At 48.3% G+C, this 20,572-nt stretch overlaps 2 protein-coding genes across 3 annotated transcripts; one reads left to right on the top strand and one right to left on the bottom strand.

Moving 5' to 3' along the window:
* Positions 1-293: 293 nt before the first annotated feature.
* Positions 294-7,402, bottom strand: parla (presenilin associated, rhomboid-like a). Of its 2 annotated transcripts, none has more exons than XM_035421425.1 (10): positions 7,261-7,402; positions 6,389-6,596; positions 4,838-4,978; positions 4,472-4,604; positions 4,234-4,333; positions 2,747-2,896; positions 2,258-2,328; positions 2,064-2,165; positions 1,166-1,263; positions 294-858 (listed from the first exon to the last, which is right to left on the bottom strand). In XM_035421425.1, exons 1-9 carry the CDS (start codon positions 7,329-7,331, stop codon positions 1,202-1,204), a joined length of 1,038 nt encoding a protein of 345 aa, XP_035277316.1. In that variant the 5' UTR covers positions 7,332-7,402; the 3' UTR covers positions 294-858; positions 1,166-1,201. The 2 variants fall into 2 exon arrangements, with proteins under 2 accessions (XP_035277316.1, XP_035277315.1); XM_035421424.1 differs by having other exon boundaries at positions 295-858; positions 4,238-4,333.
* Positions 7,403-7,498: 96 nt separating this feature from the next.
* Positions 7,499-19,404, top strand: mb21d2 (Mab-21 domain containing 2). Its single transcript, XM_035421419.1, has 2 exons — positions 7,499-8,893; positions 16,557-19,404. The coding sequence occupies exons 1-2, from the start codon at positions 8,638-8,640 to the stop codon at positions 17,816-17,818; spliced, it is 1,518 nt and encodes a 505-aa protein (XP_035277310.1). The 5' UTR covers positions 7,499-8,637; the 3' UTR covers positions 17,819-19,404.
* Positions 19,405-20,572: the final 1,168 nt, after the last annotated feature.

Here is a 20,572-nt window from a genome sequence, read left to right as displayed (position 1 = left end):
TTCTGAATCCTTGTGTGTGTCCTCGAGTGTTGTCAACAACAAGACATTTGAACAAATCATCACTACAAAACTTTACCTAACAACTCCCAGATAATCTGGATTGAGGTATTCTTGCTCACCCTGGGCCTTTATTGGTGGAGTTGCTGTTCACATGTAGGTGTGCTGGTGTTGCTACGTAGGCGTTGTTTTGTAGGAGTGTTGGTGTTGAATTGTACACGTTAATATGTAGGTATGTTGTGGTTGTAGGTGCGCCGATGAAAGATCCACTCTGCACTTCCTGAGGTTTTTATTTGTCATTACCCCCCCCCCCCCCCCCCCGTCCCATCCCGCCTGGCCTTATGTCCCAAACCGGAACTCCTTCTCATTCAGATACATAGCGGGGAGAACCCCATCACTTTACAGACAAAATGACACCAGCGGCAGTTCTGTTACATTAAAAACCATAGAAATGCACCCACCCCTCCATCCAGTCCTCTGAGGGGGGGGGGGGGCGTCTCAGTCAAAGGGGTTTCAATCGCCCCCATATTGGGCTGATGTGTATACATGGGGGGGGGGGGTCATTTAAAATCCCAAATTCCAGCATTGCATATCTTCTTGCCGTTGGCGGCAACAGACTTCTTGTATCGTGGGCATGGACTCCGGCCCCTCGTCAGTGTCCTGTCCAATCTCCATGCAGGAAATTGTCCGCCCGAGGACCCACAGGTCCGCACAAGCTTCAGCCCCCTGGCTCCGCCCCCAGGGACCTATACAGCCCCAGCCCCGCCCCCGCCTGGGCCATTGGTCCGCAGGTCGTGCCACATCTTCACCAGAGGTTCGCGGTTCTTCCAGATCAGCTTATGACCGTACGCAATGTACCACCTGCGGAGAGGAAACAGGAAGGGAGGCAAGCGGGACTCACTCACAAAGAAGGCCCCAACATGTCTGACAAATCCAATGCAGACACTCACCCAGGCAGACAGGTACAAGTACATTACAGACAGACAGACACATTCTCAGACAAGGACACGCAATTAGAGTTACACTGTATCCCAGCTGAGGCCAAACCTGAAGCCTAAATGAGCTGCCAGCCTTGGGAATTTCCGGTTAATAGGAAGCCATTTTGGCTCTGGGAGACCAGTTTCCCGCCCTTGGGCACTAATGAAGGTGGTTGAGATTGGACACTCACACTCCAAAGAGGGCTCCTCCCAGATGAGCAGCGTGGTCAAAAATCCTCCATCCCAAAACCACGCCAGCTGTATCCATAGCAACAATAGCTTTTAAAGCCTAGAGAGAGTAGCACAGTAAAGGCAGGGATCAAACCAACTGCAGAGAGACTGCACATACCCAATACAGATAGACACACCTGTACGACAGCTCACAAAGCCGCGCATACACATACACAAATATGCACACGCACGCACACAAGCACAGCAAAAGAGTTCTTCTAATCAGCCAAGGGCCAGTATCCATGATCTGCAAAGTTACGATCAGCAGCGCTTATGACCAGTGAAGAGTGCCAGCGAAGCGTGCCTATGACCTGCAAACTGCACTCATGATCAGCAGTGCTTCTGACCAGCAGGCAGTCCTCGAGGACAGTTTATACTGCAGGGATACTCAAATCTGCCCCTTGGGGCCGGCAGCACTGCTGACTTTCATTGTTCCAGTCTAATCAGGGCTGTTTTAATGTTTTAGATTGCGTTGTTGCCGTTCTCGTTATTAGTGTTAATCAGTTTAACCATCAGGGTCCAGTTTAACCATCAGGGTCCAAGTTGAACTATGCGGTTGTTCCCTGCACTTGGACCGGTACTTCTCTCTAGGGGTTTCGTCATACTTGTTCCTGGTTATGGTCATACACTTTGTTGTACGTCGCTCTGGATAAGAGCGTCTGCCAAATGCCTGTAATGTAATAATGTAATGTAATGTAATCCTGGGACACCAGGCAAGTTAAATCTCTGGCCAATCGGTGGCATTGGCAACTCAACGAACTCTCAGGCAGAGAAGAAAAGCGCAGTGCCACGGGCCTGGAGGGCTAGATTTGAGCGTCCCTGCTGTGCTAAGGAACAGGGTCATTAAAAGCCACTCACGTTGCCTGCACTGAAGGTGAACATGGGCAGGAAGATGATGCCCAGCTTGGCTTCGGGCATCTTCGTACAGACAGCGGCCAGAACTGCCATTATTGCACCGGACTGGAAAGGACAGGAAGTGAGGTCAGGAGGAGGAGGAGGAGGAAGTGACGTCAGTGCCTGAAAAGACTCAGAGTTTGGGCGAGGAGACTCACCGCCCCGAGGGAAGGGCCGAAGCGTCCGGAGCCCGTCTTCGCCGCGTAGCTGACGAGCGTGGAAACCACACCTGAGCATCAACACAAACCCACAGGTGAGGCTCCGGCCCCGCCCACACCACCGAGGTCACCCTGTCAATCACCACAGGCTGACTCAACAACGCAATCCATCAAAACAGGGGCTGGGCCAAATGCTGAGAAACTCGTGAAACACTAGCTCAGCCGCTCAGCAATGACGTGTGTGTGTGTGTGTGTGTGTGTGTGTGTGTGTATAGAGAGAGAGAGCGAGAGAAAAAGAGAGAGAAAAGAATGATAACTTCATGATAAACAATCACACTGGCAAACCTAAGCACTACCAGTTATAAATATATATATATATATGTATTAAAAACATTGTACCTAATTACTCTAATGTAATTATCATGCAGAAAGAGCACACTCTAAACTGTACAGGATGTCGTCATCGCTGTAACAGGAAGTGGCCGGTACCTGCAGACAGGTAGGCCGCCATGAACTGCTCCGGGCCGAGCAGAGACACGATGCTGGAGGAGAAGCTCCACAGCACATACATGTTGGCCGCCATGTGGAGGAAGGAGTAGTGGCTGAAGGTGGAGAGGATCATGGGAAGGCACAGTGCCTCTAGAGGACGGAGGACAGTAGCACACGTAAGTCAATCACGATCACTGTAAACACCAATATCCGGCCAATTTCCAACAGTATGCTCAACGCAGATACCCAAGTCAACACCCAACACTACAGTCAGCACCGACACCCAAGACTACTCCCAACAGTACACTCAACACTAATACCCAGGTCGACTCCCATATTTCACATGGCCTATGAAGTTTGGTGGTGTACTGTGGCGTCATATACCATTGTATTTAAAAAGAAGAAAGTTAATACTCCACATTTCAGTCAACGCGGGGAGTCTAGTCGACTTTCAGTGGTACAGTCAACACTAATACCCTCATCAGCTTCCGTTCATACCGTGAATTCAATTCAGCCTGTCAGGCACTTTTTACAGAGACACTGTCACAAACACACCGTACAGAGCAAACACAAAGGCAAGTATGAACTCCAAAAAGGAAGTAATCAACATAAAAAAGACAATCCCCTGTGGGGAGAAAAAACACTGAAACGGGGCTGTTTGATACTTCTGCGGAGTAAAAATGGGTCTGCGTGCGGAGTGCGGAGGTTGCAGACCATGTCCGCGTTGATGCCGGGCACCTCTCCAAGAATTTGAAAGCGCGTAGTTAGCAACCAGTGCCCGCGTACGCCGTACGGATGAGTGGTTGGCTACCGCCAAACGTCACTCCGCAGGGTCAAGTGCGGTCACTCGTACGGTTCAGGAATTTTAAACAAACAACCCGCACGTGTACAACATGCTGTACAAGAATAAATGCTCTGCTCGTTCACGAATGTCACACACAACGCAAATCACGCAAACTCATACGCAGCAGTATAAAACAGCCCTTACACACAAAGGAGCTGAACGAGAGTAACGGACAGACAGATATGCAGGCCAGGCAGACAGACAGGCAGACAGGCAGGCAGGCAGGCAGGCAGGCAGACAGACAGACAGGCAGGCAGGCAGACAGGCAGACAGACAGACAGACAGACAGACAGACAGACAAGCAGGCAGAGAGACAGGCAGGCAGGCAGAGAGACAGACAGGCAGACAGACAGACAGACAGACAGACAGACAGACAGACAGGCAGGCAGAGAGACAGGCAGGCAGACAGAGAGACAGGCAGGCAGGCAGAGAGACAGACAGGCAGACAGACAGGCAGGCAGGGAGACAGGCAGGCAGGCAGACAGACAGACAGGCAGGGAGACAGGCAGGCAGGCAGAGAGACAGGCAGGCAGGGAGACAGGCAGGCAGGCACACAGACAGACAGACAGACAGACAGGCAGGCAGGCAGGCAGAGAGACAGGCAGGCAGGCAGACAGGCAGGCAGACAGACAGACAGACTCACTCACTAGAGGCCGGGTCTGAAGTGAAGTACTTGACCATAGTTCGCTGCAGGGGGGGAATTCTCCAGCAGCAGAACACCAGGACATTCACCACAATGATCCCTGTGGGGGAGGGGCAGAAGGAAGGGAAGATGGGTGGAGCTCAACGTCAGAATTTCACCATTCAACAAGTACTCCTGACCCTTGACCTCTGACCCTTGCCCCTCACCCCCTCAGCTCCACCCAGCTTTGCCGGCCCACCTGAGACTGTCCGTTGGCCCTGAGTCAGATTTTCCCACCACTGGTTCACCTGAAACAGAACGACGATCGCCTGCTTTTGGAAGTCTGACAGCCGGCTCCACCAGCGGTGCCAGTGCGCGGTGTCGTCCTCGTTCTGCCAAAACAAGACACCGGGTTTCACTTCCTGCGCACCACGGGGTACAGCTACACAGCTTTCACTTCCCGTACAGCAAGGCAGGGATGCGTGTGCAGAACACTTCTCTCTCTGCTCCCTCCATCTTACAGGCACCCCTGCCCTGCTCTCTTTCTCCTCTCCCATTCCCTGAAATTACACCACCCCCACACCCCCCCCCCCCCCAATCTCCCCTTTCTCTTACTGCACTCTACCTGATTTTGGGCGCCATCTTGTTTCTGTGGGTGCAGTTTCTCCAGCCACTCGGCGCGGGCCTCGTCCACGTAGCTCTGCACGCGCGACTTCACAGACTCGTACTGCCAGATCGCCGCCGTGCCAAAAGAGCAGCCTGTAAACTGACATGGAGTTAGTCCACCCGCGCGGGAGTCACAGGGCACTGACTGAGCAAGAGGAGTCACAGAGCACTGACTGAGCAAGAGGAGTCACAGAGCACTGACTGAGCAACAAGAGTCACAGAGCACTGACTGAGCAAGAGGAGTCACAGAGCACTGACTGAGCAAGAGGAGTCACAGAGCACTGACTGAGCAAGAGGAGTCACAGAGCACTGACTGAGCAAGAGGAGTCACAGAGCACTGACTGAGCAACAAGAGTCACAGAGCACTGACTGAGCAAGAGGAGTCACAGAGCACTGACTGAGCAAGAGGAGTCACAGAGCACTGACTGAGCAAGAGGAGTCACAGGGCACTGACTGAGCAACAAGAGTCACAGAGCACTGACTGAGCAAGAGGAGTCACAGAGCACTGACTGAGCAAGAGGAGTCACAGAGCACTGACTGAGCAAGAGGAGTCACAGAGCACTGACTGAGCAAGAGGAGTCACAGAGCACTGACTGAGCAACAAGAGTCACAGAGCACTGACTGAGCAAGAGGAGTCACAGAGCACTGACTGAGCAAGAGGAGTCACAGAGCACTGACTGAGCAAGAGGAGTCACAGGGCACTGACTGAGCAAGAGGAGTCACAGAGCACTGACTGAGCAAGAGGAGTCACAGAGCACTGACCGAGCAAGAGGAGTCACAGAGCACTGACTGAGCAAGAGGAGTCACAGAGCACTGACCGAGCAAGATGAGTCACAGAGCACTGACTGAGCAAGATGAGTCACAGGGCACTGACTGAGCAAGAGGAGTCACAGAGCACTGACTGAGCAAGAGGAGTCACAGAGCACTGACTGAGCAAGAGGAGTCACAGAGCACTGACTGAGCAAGAGGAGTCACAGAGCACTGACTGAGCAAGAGGAGTCACAGAGCTCTCACTGAGGAACAGGAGCCACAGAGCTGAAGAGTCAACAGGAGTCACAGGGCTGACAGATCAAATTTATTCCCACCAGTGACTGAAACAACAGGGGTCCCAGCACTTAGTGACCAACAGAAGTCAAAGCCCTAACAAACCACCAGGAGTTACAGAGCTGCCATAGATTTTCTACAGTACCCAGATAGTCAACTTTTGTACTCTTTCTGTCCACTCCACTTCTCTAGTCTGAGAGGTTCAAGACTAGAGTTTCCAATACTATATAACAGTTCATGCCCATTCATGAAGAGACAGTCAAAATAAAGAAACTCGTGCAATGTCATTGGAAATATTATTGGTCCCACACCTTAATTCATATTCATAAGCTTTGTTAAATTGGAACGTATCAGTTTAAACAGAAGAGAGACACAATTTCCCACGTTAAGAATATGGAGCTGACAGTGTGCGTTGGTCTGTAGAGTCTATGGCAGCACAGTTTCAAAGCATCGGGGAGGGGCCTACCCCCAATGTGAACACCAGGGGCTTCACCAGCCTTCCGAAGGACCTGGGTGGACTGGGTAAAACGGGAGGCTCCACCCCCTTCTTAGGGGTTCCCCCCTCAATGAGCTCGGATTGCTTTAGCCTAGCATCCTCGACATCCTCCTTCTTGACCTCTGTCTTTTTAGGAGCTTTCCGGAAGCCGCGTGTCTGCTCGCAGTAGAACGGAGACCTGTGGGAGAGAGGCGTTACGATGATGGCACCTGTCACTAATCCTTCGCTGGGTCATGGATGAAAAAAAATGAATCCTTAAAGGCAAACTAAATCACAGGAAAGTGATGGGTTTCTTGTTCTGCTAGAAGGTGAAGCTACTTTATAAGTATTTCTTGGGGAACCACACTATGTTATTGAACTAACAAGTAGTACTGCCGTCCTTAATGTAGGGAACGCCCCCCTTTTGTAACTCCCTAAATGCGACTGACAGTTTTAAGCTACTCCTCAAGACTGCACAACGTAACGTCACATTTTTCCAAATAACCGTGGCAAAAAGTAGCTAGTTAGCTAGCTAAGTTGCTGGTGTTGTAAGTCGGTAGTCGCAACAACTGACTATAATTATGAGTGAATTTTGGCAAACTACATTGTTTACAAGTTATCGGCTTCGCATGGCTAACTACTATGGCTAACACAAATAATCTGTAAAACAAATAATTAAATAAGATTTAATTCCGCCACTGGGTAATGCTATAGTTGTAAATCACCTAGATTATGTTACCTAGCTAGCAAGTCCGAGGACACAGTTTATCTGCCTGACAAATCCTTCAAATCTTCACCGCAGTCCACCCTCCCCATACATCTGAAGTGAAATGTAAATAAGTAAACAAATGTCCACATCTTACCGGTTTCCTCTTGTAGTGGAGATCAACATGTCTCCTTTAGTCCACCTAAGAAAACAGCCCCTCCACGCCATGTTTCCACCAGAGACTGTTTCCACTGACCTTAACGACCCTCCTCTATCATCCCCTACCGGGTCACAGGAATCAACATAAACGGGAATATCGTAATGTCGGTTAAACATACTGCGACCTCTTGTGGAAAAGAAAGGGACTAACAGTGTGTTATCAAAGTTACAGAATCGAGGAGTTCCTAATTTAGCTAATTCTGTGTGGTTCATGGTTTATTGCTTAGATTTAGCTGGGCAGACTTCGATCGTTTAGTATCATTTTAGCGCCGTTAAAATTTGTATTTATTTTGTATGGTTAGCCTTTTCTATAATTAACAGACTCGCGTTTGGGCCTTATTTATGGCCTCAACAGGCTGTTTAAATAAACTGTAGGCCTATTTAATAGTGCGGAAGGTATCACCGTATTTAGCTAACATAACTCAGCGAAAGTGAAAGACGTTTTCCCCAAAAAATACTGCAGTCAGGAAAGTCTTAGGGAGACCCCATGAGGTGACAAGAACAGAACACATCGCTCAGGGCAGGGTCACTCGTCTGCTATGGTCAGACAGTGGGTTTTTTTTATTTATTTATTTTTATTTATTAACAGCGTTCGTTCCACCTTCAAGTATTTTACTTTTATGATTACAGCTCTGTCGCTCGGTTTGCTCTGTCCATGGTACTGACCCCGTTTGGCTACATTATAACGTTAGCTAATATTTATAAACTGTTGTGCAGGATTTTAAAACAAATTGATATCCGTTGAAAGACGGGATATACATACAGTAGTTGACTATTATAATCTTCGTTCGGCGAAAAAACATGGTTATTAGGCTGCTGACTAATAACATTTTTTTTCAATTGTTGTGGATTAAACGTGGTGGTAGATTACTTGTTGCTAATGCTAATATAGACTCAGCAAGATAATCCTTTTTTATTCTGTATCATGGTTACATTCTGCACTTCCCAGATCGATGTACCGTCTCCATGATGCGGAGATATAGGTCTGTATCCTAGAGCGCCTTCTAAGCCTATCTGACCAGACGTTCAGACTAGCAGCTTGTTGATTATCGATTTCGAAATATGGTCCGCTAGACTGTTTCAAGAGAAGCGGTAATTTTTACAACCACATTTTACTCCACTAAAAACATTAATAATCACCCGAAGACTTTCAGTGTTGGTCAGTGGAGTGAACGCAATTACCGAGGTGACATCACGGATCGACGCGAGTGCAATTTGATTTCTGAAGGGAAAAAGCTTCCGAAACGCTTCCGCCTTGTGAATTGGAAAAAGGAGGACGGAGGGGGGGACACACGCGTTGCTTTTCCTTGCGAAGATGGCGGCCCCTGTTCAAGCCAGCCGGGCTGGATCCGTGAACAGCGTTGGGAACAGCCCGACTGCAACGCCCAACAACCCGAATAACAACAACAAAATTATCCCCGGCTACCCTGAACTCGATTTCAGGTCTGGTGCAAGGATTGAAGAGTTGAACAAGCTGATCCAGGAATTCAGCAGGCACGATCAACGTGAATATGACGACCAGAGAGCCTTGGAGATTCACACCGCGAAAGACTTCATCTTTTCTATGCTTGGTAAGAAATATTTTATAATATAGATTTAGAGATTGACTTTCATTCATAAATACGTTACGTTTGCTTCGGGTTATTACTGGGTTTTGTCGTTTTATTAATTAATTTATTCTTTTTTTATTTTTCGAACAAAGGAACAAGATGAATCGCCCCTTTAAATCGCACAGATGGGCTTTATTATTAGCCAGAAGTTGTTCGTTATCCATCTCTTTCACCGAGCTTGATTCGGGTTTACGTGTTCCTGGGCTTTAATTGACGTTGTTGTCGCTGTCACTCAGTAAGTCAACTGCATGTGTAAGTGGCTGCTCGTGTCAGTTCGGGCTTGACCTTCGAGCGCCAACAGAACCCCATCCGAACTGCTCAGATGCGTGTGTAGTCGGCCACGCGCGTGTCCGAATTTACGTTTGCTCCCGGTTCTGCGGGTGCTTGGCCACTCATGGGGGCGAAAATAAACTACGACTCTGCGATTCGGCGCACAGAGCGTGACAGGCTATCAAGACATTTATTTACGTAAACATTTATTCACAGATTAAAAAAACAGCAACAGCATATTGCCGTAATACCTGTTATACCGCAAATAATGAAAATGACATTTAGGATGAGCTTGCATTTTAGGTAGGTCTGTGCTTATCAAAACCACATACAGTGCAGAGAAACAGGCGATGTAAAGTAACATACAGTAGTTACACTGTTGGTTACACTGACTAATACAGACAGCACTATATAACGCCACGTGTGTATTAATAAACTAAGATTACATAATAAGATATATAATATAATTAGCAGATTTAAAAAATGAATGGTAATCTTAGACCACAATAAAATCAGGAAGGAGTTTAGAAGAGGCATCAGGGTCCCTGTCCATCTTAGCATCTGTGAAATGGATGCAGTGAGCTTAAAGTCAACAGGGCATCATCTTCAGAGCTTCTGTTTACCCCAGAGCAGAGGATCAACACAAATACTCGTTTTGCAAATGCATGTTATTGCATTACATGTTTGCCTGTTTTTTTTGGGGGGTTTTTTTGGTCAAACAAGCTGCCCTTTTGGGCATTATGTAGAGCCCATTGCAGTGCATGCTGTAATCGCAGTAAATGAATTGTGACAAGAGAGAAATGCATGAAGAGAATAGCATGTGCTCCTGAGGAAGGCCACAGGCACTCACAGGAGTGAGGAGGGTTAGCTGGCTCACTGTGGGCTGAGAGGAGAAGGGGCTGGGATCACAAACTGCAGAAGCAGGCCTGTCTAAGGCTGCATGCGCACAGCATCTTTTAGCTCCACGGCTGTAGTGATGAGGCATACTCCCTGCTATAGCCTGTCTGTCTACACACGCACACACAGGCATACACACACCCATACATGCACACACACACATGCACATACACACAGACACGCACACACACACACACACACACACACAGACTCAAGAGGAACAAAAACACTACCAGTATGAATGAGTGACAAACTTTCCAATGTCGCCTCCTGGCTGGTTTAAAATGTAAAAATGTTACATTGGTTAGAAAGGCTGCAACTTCTTTAACCTCAAGTATTACTACAAATATGCTAGCACTTGTGGTTGTCGAGTAACAGCCAAATTTGCAATGAGATTTCTCATAATGTCACATTTTAAACCACACTGGAGGATGCACTGGACAGTTTGCACTAATTTGTTGATGGTAACTTCCCTGTTTAATCTCTTTTTCAATGCATCTGGGTGGTGCCCCTGACCACTAAACTGATGGGAAGTGATATTAAAACCCTTTGAAGAGCAGGTTGTTTGGAATGCTTTTTTTCTTCTTCTCTGAATTCTAAGTCCGTGTTCTAGAACTCACTTGCATTCAGTTGCCAGCAGTGATTGTGACATCAGCATTAGAATGTTCAGTTAGGAACATTCTAATCCCATGTTTGTGATCTTACACCTTCAAGGGTTAAGTAACTGTTTCGAACGGCCCACTGCCTACCGTGCAGTTATCTGCACTGCCACTGCCTGTAGTTGACGATGGCTACCATTCACAAATGAACAACCATGTTCATTTACATATTACCTGGACTAACCAAATAGTTTTTCTCCCTGCTTCTAAATGATAGCAACTAGTGCAGTTGTTGCTCCTTCCCAGCACCACTCTTTGTGCAAGCTTTACCGTATTTTAGTCGCAGCCGTGTTTGGAGTTTGTGTGAATGGAGCTTAAAAGACACTTCGGTCAAAGCTTTGGGGGAGATCTGCAGCCGAGAAGCCAGGGAATTCTCCACTTCAGCACAGAACTGGGACACCATCCATCTCATAACATTCCAGAATGCTGACCTTCCTTAAATACTGTTTATAACTAATTTGTTTATATGAATTTGGCTTTGGTTTAATGTTGGCTTGAACACAGCAGGAACACATTTTTATAAAAACCTTTCAGAAGATAATCGGCCAAGAGGTGCAAACCCAGGGCATAAATTCACTGTGTCACTGAGCCAAGCTGGAGGGGTAGCTATCTTCTTTCACAATTGTTTGCCAACATTCAGAGTGTGAAACTTTGACTTGTGTGTGTGTGCGTGTGCGCGCGCGTGTGTGTGTGTTTGTTATTCATATCCAAGCATCAAAGTGTGAAAGCCATCAGAACGCACTATGTGAAATGGGAACTGTTTGCTGTTTACCATTTTATGGCTACTATGCAAATGAAGGTACACAGAGACAATGGCCTGTGATGCCAGAACTTCTGTCACTCTACAGCCCCCGGTTCTGCTTCCTCTGCTGATACTGGATACGAGATTCTCTTGTTTTTATTTTGAAAAAAAAAGTTAAAATAGCTGACATTTATCCTTGCTTTTTCTAGAGTACACATGGCCTAAAGTGGAAAAAGAGGGAGGGGAAAGGAAAGTGGGAGGGAAGGAGGGAGGGAGAGAGAGAGAGAGAGAGAGAGAGAGAGAGAGAGAGAGAGAGAGAGAGAGAGAGAGAGAGAGAGAGAGAGAGAGAGAGAGAGAGAGAGAGAGAGAGAGAGAGAGAGAGAGAGAGAGAGAGAGAGAGAGAGAGAGAGAGAGAGAGAGAGAGAGAGAGAGAGAGAGAGAGAGAGAGAGAGAGAGAGAGAGAGAGAGAGAGAGAGAGAGAGAGAGAGAGAGAGAGAGAGAGAGAGAGAGAGAGAGAGAGAGAGACATTGCCAATCCTCAGTCCGGCTGTTAATCACTCATTGTTTTGGGCGGACACAGCCTGAGGGGCGGGGTGAGGACCCCCACTGTGGAAGTGCAGGAGAGCAGAAGAATGAGAGAGGGCTTTGTGAGAGGAGACAGATTCACATCCACCCCTCCGAAAAGGGGGGGCGTGGCGCATTCCACCGAGTGAAAAGATGGGTGCTGCAGGAACTATCTGAGAGTTTTTGGGGGGAAGGGAGGGGCATGTGTGGGCAGAGAATCGTGGGTGTCTGTCCTCATGCTGCCAGAAGAATCATTCTGGAAGGAGACCGAATGCTGATTGGACAGTTGTGTTGATGTATGCAAATGAGGCTGGCACACACTGTCCCTCACTCACTCAGACCAGTGGACAAGGTTGCAGAAAAGGGGCCTGTCCTCACACTCACACTGATTTTGGGGTGCTGTGCGTTCTGTGTTCTGACTGCTTTTGACCCCCCCCCCCCCGCCCACCAGTTTCAATTTCAAAATAAGTGCTTTATTGGCACTTATCTCCAAACCTTGTTTATTTGTCATCAGAATTATTTTATTATATCGTCATAACAATTTTCTTGTGGTGACAGTTGAAAGAAAATACTAATTGTTCACGGTGTTTTAAGTCTCATTAAAATTCGAACCGCAGTGCAATATCACACAATAGAACCTGTTCAGTGAGAGACTCCTAGACACTGAATTAGCTCCCATTACACTTAAGCAGACTTAAGCCTTGGATTATAAACCTCCATTTCTGTCATCATACCTCGCATATCTCTGCACCTGCCCAGTCCGTCTCTGTCTGGCCTGTCTGTTTTCATTGTTAGGATGTTATGGTGCGTCTCTTACTCTATTTTTGCGAGTACTGTACCTTGCTAATGCTTTATAATAAGTCTCTAACCCTATTGTTGATAGTGATGTACCTTGTCGATGTTTTATGTCATTTTGTTTCAGTGTGCTTTGTCTATTAATTCTAGTTAATCTGCCTATTACTTGTTTATTTTGTGAATGCTGTTTTTCCTTAAACAACAAACAAGGTTATTTTGGCCTGCTTGCTCCTTGCTTTAACGCTCCTTGTTTGTCGTATGTTTTTCTGCTGCTTGCACGTCATGCGGTTTGCTGCCCTGTTTGCTCGACTCATATAATGCCCAGGGAAAACTGCTGAAAATGATCTGTTCGGCTAACACTGTGCAATGCTCCGCCCCGCAAAAAAAGGAAATAAAATAAAAATAAGAATATGTAATACAATAGAAAAATGCAATGAAATACGTATATGTAACAATTAACAGTGAATTATCCACATCAACTCCATATTAATATTTTAAAAATGATGTCATATCAAGTCACACCCAGGAAAAAAAAAAACGACTCCGCTCTCACTGAAAGGAATGGTATTATAAGTGCACACTGCGAGACATATGAATCAGGTTATTATTGACTGCCTGGATTATCCAGTGTGTGTTCTTGACACACACACGCACACACACACACACACACACACGCACAGTCTCACACACACACATCCAACAGTCTCATACACACACACACATACACATGCACAGCGTCACACACACACACACACACACACACTAATAGACCCTGTCTCCCTTATCACCGCCTAATGGCAGTTGTGTGTGCTGCCGGGCCTTCGGATGGGCGGGGCCGGTGCATCGCGGGCCTCTGGATCTCCCATTAGCATTGGAGAGAATGGGCTCCCCGGACCTGCAGCCAAGCCACAGTGTCTCAGGACAAGCATGAATATTTCACTCCCGTTCTGCTGCATCGGCACATTTTGGCAGTGAACAGGACTGTGGTCAGAGTGGAAGCTCCTGATGGCTTACAGAAGGCTGTTTAGATTGTATCAGGTGTGGGCGTGTGTTCACAGAGCCTGTGTACAGGGGTATATGAGTCTACTGCTGTCTGAGTGCTGCATAGGTGTATGTATCTGGTAAATGGTAAATGGTAAATGGACTGCATTTATATAGCGCTTTTATCCAAAGCGCTTTACAATTGATGCCTCTCATTCGCCGGAGTAGTTAGGGGTTAGGTGTCTTGCTCAAGGACACTTCAACACGCCCAGGGCGGGGTTTGAACCGGCAACCCTCCGACTGCCAGACAATCGGTCTTACCTCCTGAGCTATGTCGCCCCCATCTGTGTAGGGGTGCTTGCATTGCTGTGTATGAATATACTGGTGTGTAACTAATTTGTGCATTCTAGCTTTTTACAAGCATGTGGTTTTACAGGGTATATGCATGTGTAGGAGAGTGCACAGGCATATAATTACAGGGGTGTACATTCATGTGCCATTGTTAAGGTCATAGGTTTTTCATGAACATGTGGCCTGGGAAACATTTAGTCTGTAATTCAGTCCGTCTCCTCAAGGTGTCACTGTTGGCAGCCTGACTGCAATCGGCATTGGAAAGCAGCCAAAAGAACGCAACCAATTACATAAAAGGACCCGCTAAAGAGCTTGTTGGTGCAAGAGTACAAGTCTGTAAACCAGGGATGCCCAGTCTTAGCCAAAATTGAGCCATTGCAGGCACTAGGCACAGCAACTGTGTACACCCGAGTCAGCCAATCACATTGTTGATTGAAGGCCGTGGTTAGTTACATCGTTAGTTGAGTCAGGTGTCGTAGTGTTCCGCCAGAGCAAATGCTTGTTCCTGTACCAGCCCAAACCTCTTGGATAAGACTGCACATCCCTGTGGTAATTGAATGATGAATTGAGACCATTAAAGCAGTGCAATGTGTTGATTGCTTAACAAACAGTTTCAGAGAGCATTGTATCGACCTTTCGGTGTCAGAGGACTGAACTAGGGGGTTTTTAAAAAAAAAGTTATGGCCCTAACCCATTATAAATGAGTGTGCAGTGTGCTTGTGCAATGTGTTTTCAAGCCTTTGCTGTGTGGACGAACAGGAGTTTGTAAATGTACAGACGCGTGTATGTGTACACACTGTGGTGTGTGTGTGTGCGTACAGCATTGTATGAAAGCACATTTGCGTATGTGTGCAAATTTGTGAAGCATGAGGAGTGGGGTGTGTATTTACAGTAGTATAGTATATTTTGTATTTTATATTATGTAGTTAGTTTATCTATATATGTAGTATATAAATATTCTGCCTATTCATAAATAAGTAATAATGGGTAAATATTATTACCACACTGTTAGCCTGTCTATCTGTATTACCACAGACAGCACAGCACTGACAAGTTATTATTGGTTTATTATATTGGTTTATTATGTTGAATACGTGGTTCATTACACACAGTTGTCCACAGGGGGGCAGTACGAGAGTGGGGGCAAACGCATTTGTGTGCAGTTGTGAGGGACATCACAGGGCTGTCACAAGTGCCCTTGCCCCTACAGTGTCTGTCCCAGCAGCAGACAGGACCAGAGCACAGCCCTGGGTTCTGAAAGGGTTCTAATAGGGTTCTTTGGCTTGTCTCCATAGAGGAACCTTTTTTTTTAAATTCTAAATGTAACCCTCTGTGGTGCAGGTGTTAAAAGTGTGAAAGCTCCCAGACTGAACCATTTTGCCTGAGAAAGATCCTTTGAACTTAGATACAGGGTTCCTCTATGGAGACACAGGGCAGCTTTTTGGAACCACTCTCAGAAGAAGTCAGCTGTCGTGGAACCAGTCCATAGACTCTGGACTCTGGATGGTTTTGGGCTTGAATCCCAGTTAAATCCCCGCACTGATGTACAACCCCCCGCCCCCCCTTCCCCCACCCTAAAGAAAAGAAAATCATACCATTTGCTCCAGTCACATCTCCAGCTGAACGGATGAATTATTCAGATGCCAGATGCAGACGCGGGCTCATATCGCGGGTGCGGGAGTCATTCGGTGTGCGACGGCTGCGGGGTGGGGGGGTTGGTATGGGGGGTGTGGCGGGCTCCATGCCTTTTCCCGGCAGCGGTGTCCCCTTTCAGACCGCATCATTGATCCGCCGAAACAGACGCCAGCGCGGGACCTCTGCCGCCCGGCGAAGGTCGACGCGTCTGAAACGCGGCGCCCGGGTCACGTGACGGGAAGTGCGAGGAAGGGGGCACCTGGGGACAGAGGGCAGTGTTTCGCTCCAAATTCGCTGATCCCGATTTTACGCACGTAGAATCGGGTTCACAACAGTCAGTAATGCCGTTGGTGACTTCTCGGTGTGTGTGAATGATGACACAGCGGCAAAGGCTCCGCCCACTTTGTAGCGTCTCATTTCTGTTAATTATGACTAAACTATAACTGTCTTCTTTGTTTTGAAGCTCTTACTGTTCATTCTGTTCTTCATTAGTAAATGTATGGTCTTCTCTATCTGTCACTAGTTAACTTCCTTTCCTCTCTGTCTATCATCACTGAACTTCCTGTCCTTACTGTCTATCATAGTTAACTTCCTGTCCTCTCTGTCTGTCATGAGTAAACTTCCTGTCCTCTATGTCTATCATGAGGAAACTTACTGTCCTATGTCTGCTATCCATAAGCATTCCCTGTGTGTTGTGAATAAGCACTTCCTGTTTCGTTCTGGGCCCTCAGGATTGGTGCAGAAGTTGGACCAGAAGCTCCCCGTAGCCAACGAGTACCTGCTGCTGTCGGGCGGGGTGCGGGAGGGTGTGGTGGACATGGACCTGGACGAGCTGAACGTCTACGCGCGGGGGACGGACTTCGACCTGGACTTCACCCTGCTGGTGCCCGCCCTGAAGCTGCACGACCGGAACCAGCCGGTCACCCTGGACATGCGCCACTCCGCGCTCTGCCACTCCTGGCTCAGCCTGCGGCTCTTCGACGAGGGCACCATCAACAAGTGGAAGGACTGCTGCACCGTCGTGGACCACCTCAACGGCGCCACCAACTACTTCTTCTCGCCGACGCTGGTGGCCGACTGGTTCCACGAGTCCATCGGCATGGTGCTGGCGGAGGTGCAGAAGAAGCCGCAGCGGGGCATGCCCAAGGTGGAGAAGGTGGAGAAGAACGGCACCGTCATCTCCGTCATCCTCGGCGTGGGCAGCAGCCGCATGCTCTACGACATCGTGCCCGTGGTGTCCTTCAAGGGCTGGCCGGCCGTGGCCCAGAGCTGGCTGATGGAGAACCACTTCTGGGACGGCAAGATCACGGAGGAGGAGGTGATCAGCGGCTTCTACCTGCTCCCCGCCTGCTCCTGCAGCGGCCGCAAGGAGAACGAGTGGCGGCTGTCGTTCGCCCGCAGCGAGGTGCAGCTGAAGAAGTGCATCTCCAGCAGCCTGATGCAGGCCTACCAGGCGTGCAAGGCCCTCATCATCAAACTGCTGTCCCGGCCCAAGGCCATCAGCCCCTACCACCTGCGCAGCGTCATGCTCTGGGCCTGCGACAGGCTTCCCGCCAACTACCTGTCCCAGGACGACTTCTCCGCCCACTTCCTGCTGGGCCTCATCGACGACCTGCAGCACTGCCTGGTCAACAAGATGTGCCCCAACTACTTCATCCCGCAGTGCAACATGCTGGAGCACCTGTCGGAGGAGACGGCCATGCTGCACGCCCGCAGGCTGTCCTCGGTGCGCCAGGACCCGGCTGAGCACCTGCGCACCGCTATCGAGCACGCCAAGGCCGCCAACCGGCTGACGCTGGACCTGCAGCGGCACGGGAGCGCGGCCAGCCTGCCGTCGCCGCAGTCCGACCCCGGCGACCAGCAGCCCGACGACCGCCTGGCCAAGAAGCTGCAGCAGCTGGTGACGGAGAACCCGGGGAAGTCCATCTCCGTCTTCATCAACCCCGACGACGTCACGCGGCCCCACTTCCGCATCGACGACAAGTTCTTCTGAGGCGCCGGCCCTCTGTCCCGCCCCTCCTTCACCCCCAAAAAAAACCTGAGGTGAAGGTCCCCCCCCCGCCCCCTGGTCCCCCGGTGAAGGTTTCCCATGGTGAAGGTATCCCCCGGTTGACGGTTTTTTCCCCGGTGAAGGTTTCCCCCCGGTGACAGTTCCCTCGGTGATGGTTTCCTTGGTGACCGTTCCCTTGGCGACGGTTTCCCTCCCTGGTGAAGTTTGCTGTAGAGCTTTGTGAAGTGAGTTGTCCTGTGGTGCCATTCCATTTCACTCTCACCCCAGGAGACCCCCACCACTATCCCCACCAAATCCCTGTCCCACCGCACTCCCCCCCACCCTCCACTCCCCACGCCGCCCCAGCCACACCCTCTGGCTCAACCTCAACCTTGCCATCCAATGACCGAGCCGCAGTCTCTGCTCAAGCGACGGTCATGCGGTCAGGTTGGAGGACAGGGAACTGCTGCGCAGGATGACTGTGACGTACCTGCCAGGTGAACCGCAAGTAGGTCACTAATGTGGGAGTGTTGGAACTGTTAACGCCACACACAACTGTAAATACAGAAAGGGTCCTGTGCGGCTTTTTTTTTTTTTTGTGGTTTTTTTTCCCCAGTCTCGAGTCTTATTTTACGGCGTGTTGGGAGAGAGCCTTGACACTGTACTTTATGGCCACTCTCTGCCATGCGGCCAAATTGCAGTCTGCTTAAAAAACAATTCCCTGGCGCATATCTTTCAAAAGTCTTGTTTTTTTCCCCCATTACTGTACTTTTATGTTATGGCTTCTTATGAATTGGGGGGGGAAAAAAACGAAGAAAAAGAAGAAGAAAAAAGTGAGGCGATCAGAGTTACGCATTTCCAGAAACTCGTTCAACGTTTTTAGCATTATCGTTCCAACGTGGATGTGTACGACACCAGAATATGCCAAAAACCTGCTGGAATCTGGCCGATGGACAAGTCCATCTACAAGTGCAATTAATAATATTCTCTCCTCTCTCTCTCACACACACACACACACAGCAACAGTAACACACATACGCACAGACAAACCCACCCGCACATACACGCACACACAGACACACACATACACAAGCACAAACCCACATACACAAGCACAAACCCACACACACACATACACACACACAAGCACAAACACAATACACACATATACACCCACGAACACATATACAGTACACAGCTCACAGCTGGAGAGCAGAAGGAACTTGCATTATATTTTAGCTGTGTCAAAAGACATTCTTCATGATATTTGACTACTGGTTCTGCTGATCTGTGAAGTTTTTTTATTTATTTCCGGGACACAAAAAATGCTTTGTCGACAAATCTTTTATGCAGAACTCTGGACACTTGACATAAATATTTCGCCGTAGGTCTCGCTCTATTTATTTGCTGCTATTTGGGATTACAAGGTTGTACGGCATTTATGCAAATGAGGACATAGATGATTAAAGCAGGAGATATCAGTTATTGCATGACGACCACAGGGTATCCGAATTCCTGCAGTCATAAGGGCAACCCCAGCCCCCTCTCTGATCTATGGACCAGTCCCAGCTGCCCCCCCCCCCCCCCCCCCCCCCCCCCCCTTGCCCCAAAAAAAAGAAAAACGAAGTGTGCAATCAGGAATATCAGATAGAGGGGGAGAAAGGAGATCGTTTCTCACGTCAAGGGGAGGGCGATTGCAATGGCGTCGAGGCCACGCCCCTCCCTGTGAATCCCTGTATATAAAGACCCGCAGCGGCGAAGGTCCTGGTCAATATGGCTGCCGCATCACCCAGGGAGGGATCGCTTGGTACGAAATGGCCCTTCGGGGAAAAGCGCAAAGTAATACTGTATTTGTGTACAAACAGGGTGCGGCCCGATGTTCAGAGACGACCGCAGCTGAACTAGCGGAATGTTTTCAGTGTTTTCATTCGATATGTGAGCGTCGCTGCCGATGAGAACTTCATGCACTGTGTGTTCCATTATAGCCCATCATGTGATTACAAGACAATAAACCTGAGAAATAACAATTACAGTTCTGCTGTACTTAAAATGTCTATTGCAACATCACACCCACACGCACACACACATACTCATCTATCGCTGACCACTCACACTCTCCCTTTCAAACTCCATTTTCTTACAGCTTATTAATAATGCTGTTCTATTTTTAAAAAGGCATTAACTTTATCCATTATTGTTTACTGATGGAAATGAGTAATTAGTAGATGTAGTAGATGAGTAATCTGCTGCAATGAAGACCAGTCTATCTCTCTTTCTCTCTCTCTCTCTCCATCCTTTTCACTTGTCTACTCAACAGCGTACATGTCTCTCTGTCTCATACGAACATTATGTAAATAAATAACAGTTTAATTTTATTTCTGCACAAGAATGTACACCATTTTTTAATTTTTATTTGATCATAACGAACTTTTAGGGCTATATTTTAACGATCTAAGCGCACAGTCTATAGCGCATGGCGCAAGTGCATTTAGGGCGCCAACAATGCGCCTGACCACACCTCATTTTAAGACCAATGGGCGCTCGGATGGGCGCAAGTACATTTTCTATTTAAACAACGTGGGCGCTGGACGGTTTACTAGTTTCAGACAACTGCGTTGCGCTTGGCGCCGCTTTGCGCCGGGTGTAAGATAGAGCCCTTAGTTTAATAGAATGGCTTCGCAGGCTGACATGAAAACTAGTGCAAATCAAGGAGACGGAAAGCAAAGCTCTTAACTTTGACCTCTGACCCAGCTACTG

Source organism: Anguilla anguilla, chromosome 6, assembly GCF_013347855.1.
Source record: "Anguilla anguilla isolate fAngAng1 chromosome 6, fAngAng1.pri, whole genome shotgun sequence".
NCBI lineage: Eukaryota > Metazoa > Chordata > Actinopteri > Anguilliformes > Anguillidae > Anguilla > Anguilla anguilla.
The sequence above is the reverse complement of the archived record's forward strand: the minus strand, read 5'-3'. Positions and strand labels throughout refer to the sequence as shown.

Coding starts and splice junctions, on each gene's coding strand:
- mb21d2 (XM_035421419.1), top strand. CDS start 8,638: ATGGCGGCCCCTGTTCAAGCCAGCCGGGCTGGATCCGTGAACAGCGTT. Junction 8,894..16,556: donor CTTCATCTTTTCTATGCTTG/GTAAGAAATATT, acceptor CTGGGCCCTCAG/GATTGGTGCAGAAGTTGGAC.
- parla (XM_035421424.1), bottom strand. CDS start 7,331: ATGGCGTGGAGGGGCTGTTTTCTTAGGTGGACTAAAGGAGACATGTTG. Junction 6,597..7,260: donor TCCACTACAAGAGGAAACCG/GTAAGATGTGGA, acceptor TCTCTCCCACAG/GTCTCCGTTCTACTGCGAGC. Junction 2,897..4,237: donor CACTTCAGACCCGGCCTCTA/GTGAGTGAGTCT, acceptor TCCGTCCTCTAG/AGGCACTGTGCCTTCCCATG.